A 12,337-nucleotide genomic window follows, 5' to 3' on the forward strand; every position below is an offset into this window, starting at 1 on the left:
TTTAGATACGGGCTCCTGTCATTCTGCAATCCAAGATGCTTTCTCACAAAAGCAGCCAAGTATTTGTAAAATAACTCATAATTAGCTCCAAAGAAAGAACGGGAGAGGGACTTCCGTGGTGGCGCAGTGGTTAAGAATCCGCCTGCCAATGCAGGGGACACGGGTTCAAGCCCTGGTCCGGGAAGATCCCATATGCCGCGTAGCAATTAAGCCCGTGCGCCACAACTACTGAGCCTGCGCTCTAGAGCTCGCGAGCCACAACTACTGAGCCCACGTGCCACAACTACTGAGCCTGCGCTCTAGAGCCCGCGAGCCACAACTACTGAGCCTGCGTGCCGCAACTACCGAAGCCCGTGCACCTAGAGCCCATGCTCCGCAACAAGAGAAGCCACTGCAGTGAGAAGCCCGCGCACCGCAACAAAGAGTAGCCCCTGCTCGCTGCAACTAGAGAAAGCCCACGCGCGGCAACGAAGACCCAACACAGCCAAAAAATAAATAAATAAATTTATGAAGAAAAAAGAAAAAATGGGAGAGTCCAGTCAATTGGGCAAAACCCGGCCCCTCGGCCTCCATCCGTGCTCCAGGGTGCAGCCTCGGGGGCCAGAGTCAAGCTGGATGAGGTTTAGGCTGTTCCTCCACGATTGGCTCTGGGACTCTGGACCGTGGAGGCGCTGCTCACCCTGAGCGGCACCTCTCTGTGCAGTGGAGGGGCTGTGGGCCCACCTGTTTCCCAGGACTGGAGACCAGCACGGTGACCTCAAGTTGTAGCCATTGGTCCCACCCACCCCAAATGCGCTGGCACCCCAGTCCTAACCCAGCACCACCACAGTCTCAAGCTTTCGCTGCTTCTAGCACATTTGTTTACGCCCCCTGGACTGGACTTGCGGTGAGGTTTGGGTGAACTCAGCTGCAGGCTTCACCCTGTGCTAGCCTGGGACACTGGGGTACAGGGCAGGCCTGGGGGTCGAGGGCCCCGGCCCCGAGGGGGCCTTGCTGTCTGGGCCCTGAGCTGTTCAGAGGCTGTCCTCCTCACAGCACATGTGGTACACTTCCCAAAGGGGCGAGTCCTTTTAAATTCAGAATCGTAATTTTAAAGTCACAACCCCTTCCTCCGTCCTGCCTCAGTTTCTCGTCCTGCTGACAGTACGGCCTGTGCTGGGGAACCGTCCCTCCAATGTTTTCCAGGGCAGGGCTCTGCTGCTTGGTTCACTCCGTACCTGAGGTGCCGATGGAGGGGCTGAAGGACGACAAGCGGGGCTCCAGGCACCGGGAACAGCCCTGCCGGGGACGCAGGTCCGGGATGAGGCCTCTGGGCGTCTCCCCTTCGCATACAGGTTACACAGCAGCAGCCCTGAAACACGTGAACACAGCTGGAAGGGACCAGATCCCTGGGCATCTCTGACGCCATCAGTCAGGACCAGCACTTCTGGTCAGCATCACAGAACACGCCGAGTGGTTCAGACCCAAGTCCCAGCCGAGACCCTCCCTGGACGCACGTGACCGTCACCGTGGAGCCACACTGGGGCACAGGCCGCACTGGCCCGGGGCCCTGAGGGGCAGAGGGAACACCTCACAGAAACAACGCATCCTTTTATAAAATATTTATTCTAAAAAAATCACACTGTACAAATTCAGATAGAACATTCTCAAGGCTCATATTTATAAAAATGTGAACATAACAGACTGGAGTTAACGAACAAACCTTCGTTGCTTCTTTCTAAATTAAGAAGGAAAAAGTGTTCCTTTTTTCCAAGTACAGTGACAGCAAATGTCTAGAAGACATCCAAAGAGCCAGCCTGTAAAGTAAGGCTCACCGCCAGCTCTCCAGTTCTGTTTCCCCAGAGGCGTCCGACGCCGAACGCCGGGGGAGCGGGCGGCCCTTGGGGGCCGGGCCTCATCCATCCAGTCGGCTGCTCAGTGAGGCTCCGAGGCTGGTTACGTACAGCGTAAAAGTTTGTGCTCAGAGAAAATCCAACACAGTTTGTTCATAATTTCCTGTTCTCTAACGAAGTGGGTTTTCTGTACACTTGTTACAAAGTTCTGTACAAAAGCACAAAGCTCCTGGGAGGTGTAACTTCTGAAAGTTAAAAATGACGACACAGAAGCGTTTTCAATCTGTACATTCACACGGAGGGAGGGACTCAATAAAAAAGAATTCACAAATTCCACACCAGGGAATCCTGGCTTCTTTAAAGGTTACTTTAAAAGCTGTGGGTAAGTCTCCGCTCCCACCTCGAATGGCCTCACCTTCCTGATGCTCACGCCCCTCCACCTAGCAGGGGAACCACCGCCCTCCCGGCCAACCGCGGCCGAGCTCACAGCCAGGGGTGCCAGGCGGGGTCCATGCGGCACAGGTTGTCCAGGCTGTTGGCGGCGGCCACCAGGGTGTTCACTTTGCTCTCCCCGCCCTCGAACTGGGCAAGGTTGTGCAGGCGGGTCATGATGGCCGTGACAGCCTTCTGGACAAGGGAGACCAGCTGCTGGCTGTCCATGTTCTCGGGCTGCCCGGCGGCTGACAGAGGAGATGACGTGTCCTCCTGCGTCTTTTTGTGCCAAGCGATGATCTCGTCCCGAAGCACGGTTTTCAGGATGCCGTCCACCTGGGTGGGGAGGGAACAGAACGGTCCGCGCTTAACCAACAACAGCCCCGAGGGCGGCTCCCCAGTGAGGGGCTCAGCCATGGCGGCCGACGGGCCATCAGCCTCAGCACCGGGGCCAGGCACCACAGGCATGCTGGGGGGGCCACCGCAGCCAGACATGCGTGATGACACCCCGTGGATTCTAAGCTGAAGAAAGAGGGAGGGGGAGGGAGGGAGGGGCCAGTGGCTGCCGCTCCCCCTGGGGTCAGGGAACTGTGGGAACCGGGTCCACAGGGAGGGAGGTGGTGGCCGCAGCAGGAAGGTGAGGAGCACCCAGGGGAGGGGACTGGAGAAGGGCCGGGGACCCAGAGGCCAGCGGTGGCACTGACATCACCGACAAGATGGCGTGCCCACGACGGACACACCGTGCACGGGTCTTCCTGAACCACGACATGGGACCTCAGCCCATCGTCACCATCAAAGGACGCGGGAGCTTCGTGAGGCACCAGGGCTGCTTAAAAGTAACTTCGACTGACATGCTGAGGGTTTTATTCTGTGTTACTTGGCCCCAACAGAATGTGTTTTTAAAGGAGAGTCCCACACAGCATGGTCTCTGTATTAGCCTAACGTGAAGGCAGTCACTACACTTGGGCCCAGAGTTTGGAGGAGGCCCAGTTCCCGCCCGTCTACAGCAGCTCAGACTGTGCACAGTAACTCCCGGGGTTTTCCCAAGTCGCAACAGGTCTTTAACATACGGAGGGCCTTCTTCACTCTTTCTAAAGTTTTCAATTAAATGCCACTCTAAGGATTACCCTGACTGTTTCCAGAACAATTGCTTCTATGCAAACGAGAACTTCATATTTCAAGCCTGAAGCCAGAGTGGATAAAAGTGCGCTGCTGTTCCCTGCATTAGAGCAGGCTCCCTTCTCGAGGAGGAACCGCAGGGCTCATCACTGCACCCCACAGCAGCGCCCCACACTGATGGGCATGTGCAGCCGAAGATTAAAAAGAGCACAAAGTTCTGGTTCACAGCTAAGAGATTATTCCGTAATGTAAAACCTGTTCTATGTAGTGTTTTGCGAAAGCAACTGGTGTCTGAAGCCTTCTCTAGACACAAACTGCTTATCTGGGAAAACAACAAAACAAACGAATAGTAGTACAGCTGGTCTCAGAAATTAAAAGAAAAAATAAAGTAAATTGTGTTCCGTCCCCAACTGTGGAGAGACAGGATCAGGGTGAGAATGAACTGGATTTGAATCCCTGTCTGTCCTCCCCGAGCACAGTGTCGGGCGCAGAGTGTCACAGCCCTGGCGTGGTCAAGGGCATCTGCCACGTGGCCTCTCACGGGGGTTCACTATTTGCCTCACGTGTCATGTCTGTTTAGGGCCCGTCACCGTAGCCCCAGTAAGACAGGCGCCATCCAACACGGACACACCTGCCCTCTTAAGCAGAAAGGTTTGCAAAATGAGAAACTGAAGGTAGCTATAAAATGGAGTAAACAAAACCAACACACAGAGGTAGCAGCTGGGGAAATTATCCAATAGAGGCTTCTAGATTGCTCTTTGTAAACCGGGTTCAGCATCCTAAACACTCCTGGACCGAGAACATTTTAAACCCCCTTTCCCCAGCGAATGCACTGCGAGTCCCTCCTCCTGCCTTGTCCGCAGATCAGGGGCTCCTGCGAGCCCACCACGTGCAGAGTTACCCAGTCTGTGCTCCTCACAAGACGACCCCTTACCTACCTTGAAGTTGGGCTGGGCGAAGCACCGGGCGACGGCGATCATGGACGCGGTCAGCGGGCCAGAGACACCGATGGTGGTCAGAAACTCAGAAATGTTGGGTGTGAGGCGAAAAGGAACAGGACGGTTGGCATCTAAGTCCCCGGTTGCATCGTTTATATCAAATCGGAAGTAGGCCACGTTCAGTTTGCCGGTGTCCTAAAGTTCAGAAGGAGACGCTTTAGAAACTGAAACAGTAGGAGGCGGATTCTACAGGAGGGCTGGCTGCTCACATCAGGTTACCTGAGCGATCTGCAGCATCTCGGGGTTGAGTCTATTGAGATGCAAGACGAACTCCGCAAAGCCGATGAGCGCAAGCTGGATGGTGAACATCTTCCGGAAGGTCCAGTAGTCGGTGGCGTTGGGGAAGGTGTGCAGAGCCCACTCCTTAAGCATGCTGCGCGGCACCATGTTGCTCTGAACTTCCTTGAGGATGTCTCGAAGGACCTGAAATGACACATCACTCCATGACTCTTCCAACCAATTCACTTATTTTTCTCCTTCAAAAAGAAAACTCTCATATTGTAATTTCTCTCTTGCTTAGCACCACTTGAGTGAACTTTGCTGACAAATACATATGCAGTGTCATGTGACTAATCACCAGGATGCACAAAATTGGTCAATTTCCCTCCAAGGTTCCGCGTCCTATGCCTGAAGCAACAATGGAGCTCTGTGAATACAAGCCTCAGCTGCATGATGTGTAATGATCTGTTTCACCATGAATTTAGGTAATTAGTTGAATACTATAACTCACCAACTACAGAACATACCAGGTCGATGAACAGAAGATCAAAAGAATAGTTGGATACTTCGTAACCAAGACTATTAAAGACTAAAGTTTTATAAACTGAAGGAGCTAGTCTTTTTTTTTGTTTGTTTAAAGGAATTCCTTTATTTTTATTTTGTTTTATATTTATTTTTGGCTGTGTTGGGTCTTCGTTTCTGTGCAAGGGCTTTCTCTAGTTGCGGCAAGCGGGGGCCACTCTTCATTGCGGTGTGCGGGCCTCTCACTATCACGGCCTCTTGTTGCGGAGCACAGGCTCCAGACGCGCAGGCTCAGTAATTGTGGCTCACGGGCCCAGTTGCTCCGCGGCATGTGGGATCTTCCCAGGCCCGGGCTAGAACCCGTGTCCCCTGCATTGGCAGGCAGACTCTCAACCACTGCGCCACCAGGGAAGCCCTGAAGGAGCTAGTCTTAAAATGAGATTAGATGTTACACAACACTTTAAACTGAATTCTGCACTGGAAGACTCACAATACTGTTTCAAACATCACATATTTAGAGATGGTCTCAAAAAAGAGTTCGTTGAGTTAATTTGGCTCCCGTTAGACCGACTGGTAAAGGTATACAGTCTCTTCTGGGCTAAGGCACACCCATGTGCTCTGAATAACCACTAGTATGCAGGCCGTGAGCAACCAAGAACCATGCAGACTTCCGTCACGCACTGTTTCTGTCCATTTCGTCAGCAGAATGGAGAGAAGCCCTTCTGAGAGGGCAGAGTGAGGACCTCCACAATCTACTGCTCCGTAAACGCAGTGAGAACACTGGCAAAGACCATCAAAACAAACTTCTCCAGAACTCTGGAAATTAAAGGCTGGCCACAATCTGAGCAACTTTTATTCAAGAAAAAGAAGGCTGAATCTTGGTGAGAACAGTGAGCTTCGTGGCAGTTTGATTGTCCTATTCCCATCCCTTCCTCCCCAGCTCCACAGTGGCCCTGAAAACCAACAGCCTTGCATCCTCAGCAGCTGTAAAAACAAGCAGGCTAACAGCCACTGGAGGGGGCAGAATCGGTGTGGTGACCCCAGAAAGGCCTGATCCCCAGAGGACGGTCACTGGTGACCTGTCAGCAGCTTCTGGAAAAAAACCCCATTTACTGGGCTTGTCTGTTTGAACTCAGAGCACACAAGAGGGCGGCCAGACCAGGGACAAGCTGGGGAGTGAGACAACGTGGGGGCTTTGAAAAGCTCCACCACATTCCTGGGAACCCTGAAGGCCAGCCCCATGCTCGTGAGAAACCTCAGAAGGCCCACGCTCTCGCTTCTGGTTGATGGCGAGATTCTGCACAAGCAGGAGGTGAAGGCTACGGCAGAGCTGTGAGCTACCCCACACACACACACACAGACACACACACACAGGGGCCCTCAAAAAAGGCCAAAAACGTATTGATTCAACGCATTTAAGAAAATCTCTGTATGTGATTGGTTCAAGATGGCGGAGTAGAAGGACGTGCTCTCACTCCCTCTTGCGAGAGCACCGGAATCACAACTAACTGCCGAACAATCATCAATAGGAAGAGACTGGACTCACCAGAAAAGATACCCCACAACCAAAGAAAAAGGAGAAGCCACACTGAGACGGTAGGAGGGGCGCAATCACAATAAAATCAAATCCCATAACTGCTGGGTGGGTGACTCACAGACTGGAGAACACTTATACCACAGAAGTCCACCCACTGGAGTGAAGGTTCTGAGCCCCACGTCAGGCTTCCCAACCCGGGGTTCCGGCAACGGGAGGAGGAATTCCTAGAGAATCAGACTTTGAAGGCTAGCAGGATTTGACTGCAGGACTTCAACAGGACTGGGGGAAAGAAGAGACTCCACACTTGGAGGGCACACACAAAGTAGTGTGCACATAAGGACCCAGGGGAAGGAGCAGTGACCCCAGGGGAGACTGAACCAGACCTCCCTGCTTGTGTTGGAGGGTCTCCTGCAGAGGCGGGGGGTGACTGTGTCTCACCGTGAGGACAAGGACACTGGCAGCAGAAGTTCTGGGAAGTACTCCTTGGCGTGAGCCCTCCTGGAGTCCGCCATTAGCCACACCAAAGAGCCAGGTAGGCTCCAGTGTTGGGTTGCCTCAGGCCAAACAACCAACAGGAGGGAACACAGCCCCACCCATCAGCAAACAAGCAGATTAAAGTTTTACTGAGCTCAGTCCACCAGAGCAACAGCCAGCTCTACCCACCACCAGTCCCTCCCATCAGGAAACCTGCACAAGCCTCTTAGATAGCCTCATCCACCAGAGGTCAAACAGCAGAAGCAAGAAGAACTACAATCCTGCAGCCTGTGGAACAAAAACCACATTCACAGAAAGACAGACAAGATGAAAAGGCAGAGGGCTATGTACCAGATGAAGGAACAAGATAAAACACCAGAAAAACAACTAAATGAAGTGGAGACAGGCAACCTTCCAGAGAAAGAATTCAGAATAATGATAGTGAAGATGATCCAGGACCTCGGAAAAAGAATGGAGGCAAAGATCGAGAAGATGCAAGAAACGTTTAACAAAGACCTAGAAGAATTAAAGAACAAACAAACAGAGATAAACAATACAGTAACTGAAATGAAAACTACACTAGAAGGAATCAACAGCAGAATAATTGAGGCAGAAGAACGGATAAGTGACCTGGAAGACAGAATGGTGGAATACACTGCTGTGGAACAGAATAAAGAAAAAAGAATGAAAAGAAATGAAGACAGTCTAAGAGACCTCTGGGACAACATTAAACGCAACAATATTCGCATTACAGGGGTCCCAGAAGGAGAAGAGAGAGAAAAAAGGACCCGAGAAAATATTTGAAGAGATTATAGTCGAAAACATCCCTAACATGGGAAAGGAAATAGCCGCCCAAGTCCAGGAAGCGCAGAGAGTCCCATACAGGATAAGCTCAAGGAGAAACACACCAAGACACATAGTAAGCAAATTGGCAAAAATTAAAGACAATGAAAAATTATTGAAAGCAGCAAGGGAAAAACGACAAATAACATACAAGGGAACTCCCATAAGGTTAACAGCTGATTTCTCAGCAGAAACTCTACAAGCCAGAAGGGAGTGGCATGACATATTTAAAGTGATGAAAGGGAAGAACCTACAACCAAGATTACTCTACCCAGCAAGGATCTCATTCAGATTCGATGGAGACATCAAAAGCTTTACAGACAAGCAAAAGCTAAGAGAATTCAGCACCACCAAACCAGCTCTACAACAAATGCTAAAGGAACTTCTCTAAGTGGGAAACACAAGAGAAGAAAAGGACCTACAAAAACAAACCCAAAACAATTAAGAAAATGGTAATAGGAACATACATATCGATCATTACCTTAAACGTGAATGGATTAAATGCTCCAACCAAAAGACACAGGCTTGCTGAAAGGATACAAAAACAAGACCCATATATATGCTGTCTACAAGAGACCCACTTCAGACCTAGGGACACATTCAGACTGAAAGTGAGGGGATGGAAAAAGATATTCCATGCAAATGGAAATCAAAAGAAAGCTGGAGTAGCAATACTCATATCAGATAAAATAGACTTTAAAATAAAGAATGTTACAAGAGACAAGGAAGGACACTACATAATGATCAAGGGATCAATCCAAGAAGATATAACAATTATAAATATATATGCACCCAACATAGGAGCACCTCAATACATAAGGCAACTGCTAACAGCTACAAAAAAGGAAATCGACAGTAACACAATAATAGTGGGGGACTTTAACACCTCACTTACACCAATGGACAGATCATCCAGACAGAAAATTAATAAGGAAACACAAGCTTTAAATGACACAATAGACCAGATTGATTTAATTGATTATTTATAGGACATTCCCTCCAAAAACAGATTACACTTTCTTCTCAAGTGCACATGGAACATTCTCCAGGATAGATCACACCTTGGGTCACAAATCAAGCCTCAGTAAATTTAAGAAAACTGAAATCATATCAAGCATCTTTTCTGACCACAACGCTGTGAGATTAGAAATGAATTACAGGGAAAAAAACGTAAAAAACACAAACACATGGAGGCTAAACAATATGTTAGTAAATAACCAAGAGATCACTGAAGAAATCAAAGAGGAAATCAAAAAATACCTAGAGGCAAATGACAATGAAAACACGACGATCCAAAACCTATGGGATGCAGCAAAAGCAGTTCTAAGAGGCAAGTTTATAGCTATACAAGCCTACCTCAAGAAACAAGAAAAATCTCAAATAAACAATCTAACCTTACACCTGAAGGAACTAGAGAAAGAAGAACAAACAAAACCCAAAGTTAGCAGAAGGAAAGAAATCATAAAGATCAGAGCAGAAGTAAATGAAATAGAAACAAAGAAAACAATAGCAAAGATCAATGAAACTAAAAGCTGGTTCTTTGAGAAGATAAACAAAATTGATAAACCATTAGCCAGACTCATCAAGAAAAAGAGGGAGAGGACTCAAATCAATAAAGTTAGAAATGAAAAAGGAGAAGTTACAACAGACACCGCAGAAATACAAAGCATCCTAAGAGACTACTACAAGCAACTCTATGCCAATAAAATGGACAACCTGGAAGAAATGGACAACTTCTTAGAAAGGTGTAACCTTCCAAGACTGAACCAGGAAGAAACAGAAAATAGGAACAGACCAATCACAAGTAGTGAAATTGAAACTGTGATTAAAAATCTTCCAACAAACAAAAGTCCAGGACCAGATGGCTTCACAGGTGAATTCTATCAAACATTTAGAGAAGAGCTAACACCCATCCTTCTCAAACTCTTCCAAAAAATTGCAGAGGAAGGAACACTCCCAAACTCATTCTATGAGGCTACCATCACCCTGATACCAAAACCAGACAAAGATACTACAAAAAAAGAAAATTGCAGACCGATATCACTGATGAATATAGATGCAAAAATCCTCAACAGAATATTAGCAAACAGAATACAACAACACATTAAAAGGAAAACACACCATGATCAAGTGGGATTTATCCCAGGGATGCAAGGATTCTTCAATATACGCAAATCAATCAAGGTGATACACCATATTAACAAATTGAAGAAGAAAAAGATGCAGAAAAAGCTTTTGACAAAATTCAACACCCATTTATGATAAAAACTCTCTAGAAAGTGGGCATAGAGGGAAGCTACCTCAACATAATAAAGGCCATATACGACAAACCCAGAGCAAACATCATTCTCAATGGTGAAAAACTGAAAGCATTTCCTCTAAGATCAGGAACAAGACAAGGATGTCCACTCTCACCGCTATTATTCAACATAGTTTTGGAAGTCCTAGCCATGGCAACCAGAGAAGAAAAAGAAATAAAAGGAATACAAATTGGAAAAGAAGAAGTAAAACTGTCACCGTTTGCAGATGACACGATACTATACATAGAGAATCCTAAAGATGCCACCAGAAAACTACTAGAGCTAATCAATGAATTTGGTAAAGTTGCAGGATACAAAATTAATGCACAGAAATCTCTTGCATTCCTATACACTAATGATGAAAAATCTGAAAGAGAAATTAAGGAAACACTCCCACTTACCATTGCAACAAAAAGAATAAAATACCCAGGAATAAACCTACCTAGGGAGACAAAAGACCTGTATGCAGAAAACTATAAGACACTGATGAAAGAAATTAAAGATGATACCAACAGATGGAGAGATATACCATGTTCTTGGATTGGAAGAATCAATATTGTGAAAATGACTATACTACCCAAAGCAATCTACAGATTCAATGCAATCCCTATCAAATTACCAATGGCATTTTCTACAGAACTAGGACGAAAAATCTTAAAATTTGTATGGAGACACAAAAGACCCTGAATAGCCAAAGCAGTCTTGAGGGAAAAAAGCGGAGATGGAGGAATCAAGACTCCCTGACTTCAGACTATACTACAAAGCTACAGTAATCAAGACAATATGGAACTGGCACAAAAACAGAAATATAGATCAATGGAACAAGATAGAAAGCCCAGAGATAAACCCACGCACCTATGGTCAACTAATCTATGACAAAGGAGGCAACGATATACAATGGAGAAAAGACAACCTCTTCAATAAGTGGTGCTGGGAAAATTGGACAGCTACATGTAAAAGAATGAAATTAGAACACTCCCTAACACCATACACAAAAATAAACTCAGAATGGATTACAGACCTAAATGTAAGGCCAGACACTGTAAAACTCTTAGAGGAAAACATAGGAAGAACACTCTTTGACATAAATCACAGCAAGATCTTTTTTGATACACCTCCTAGAGTAAAGGAAATAAAAACAAAAATAAACAAATGGGACCTAATGAAACTTAAAATCTTTTGCACAGCAAAGGAAACCAGAAACAAGACGAAAAGACAACCCTTAGAATGGGAGAAAATATTTGCAAACGAATCAACGGACAAAGGATTAATCTCCAAAATATATAAACAGCTCATGCAGCTCAATATTAAAAAAAAACAAACAACCCAATCCAAAAATGGGCAGAAGACCTAAAGAGACATTTCTCCAAAGAAGACATACAGATGGCCAAGAAGCACATGAAAAGCTGCTCAACATCACTAATTATTAGAGAAATGCAAATCAAAACTACAATAAGTTATCACCTCACACCAGTTAGAATGGGCATCATCAGAAAATCTACAAACAACAAATGCTGGAGCGGGTGTGGAGAAAAGGGAACCCTCTTGCACTGTTGGTGGGAACATAAATTGATATAGCCACTATGGAGAACAGTATGGAGGTTCCTTAAAAAACTAAAAATAGAATTACCATATGACCCAGCAATCCCACTACTGGGCATATACCCAGAGAAAACCATAATTCAAAAAGACACATGCTTCAATAAAGATGTTTAAAAAAAAAAAAAAAAAAAGACACATGCACCCCAATGTTCATTGCAGCACTATTTACAATAGCCAGGTCATGGAAGCAACCTAAATGCCCATCGACAGACGAATGGATAAAGAAGATGTGGTACATATACACAATGGAATATTGCTCAGCCATAAAAAGGAACGAAATTGGGTCATTTGTAGAGACGTGGATGAATCTAGAGACTGTCATACAGAGTGAAGTAAGTCAGAAAGAGAAAAACAAATATCGTATATTAACGCGTATATGTGGAACCTAGAAAAATGGTACAGATGAACCGGTTTGCAGGGCAGAAATTGAGACACAGATGTAGAGAACAAACGTATGGA

The 12,337-nt window shown here is 46.6% G+C and overlaps 1 protein-coding gene across 5 annotated transcripts in view; it reads right to left on the reverse strand.

Annotated features, from left to right (window-relative positions):
• Nucleotides 1-1,628: 1,628 nt before the first annotated feature.
• The window catches only part of TRRAP (transformation/transcription domain associated protein), a 118,087-nt gene continuing 107,378 nt past the window's right edge, over nt 1,629-12,337 (reverse strand). For all 5 annotated transcript variants that reach the window (XM_061209670.1, XM_061209668.1, XM_061209669.1 and 2 more), the window contains 3 exons: nt 4,601-4,804; nt 4,322-4,516; nt 1,629-2,600 (listed from right to left, as the gene is read on the reverse strand). In XM_061209670.1, coding sequence (XP_061065653.1) covers nt 2,316-2,600; nt 4,322-4,516; nt 4,601-4,804 — 684 coding nt within the window. In that variant the 3' untranslated portion in view covers nt 1,629-2,315. The remainder of the gene's footprint in view (nt 2,601-4,321; nt 4,517-4,600; nt 4,805-12,337) is intronic.

The sequence above is a fragment of the Eubalaena glacialis genome, chromosome 13 (genome assembly GCF_028564815.1).
Source record: "Eubalaena glacialis isolate mEubGla1 chromosome 13, mEubGla1.1.hap2.+ XY, whole genome shotgun sequence".
NCBI lineage: Eukaryota > Metazoa > Chordata > Mammalia > Artiodactyla > Balaenidae > Eubalaena > Eubalaena glacialis.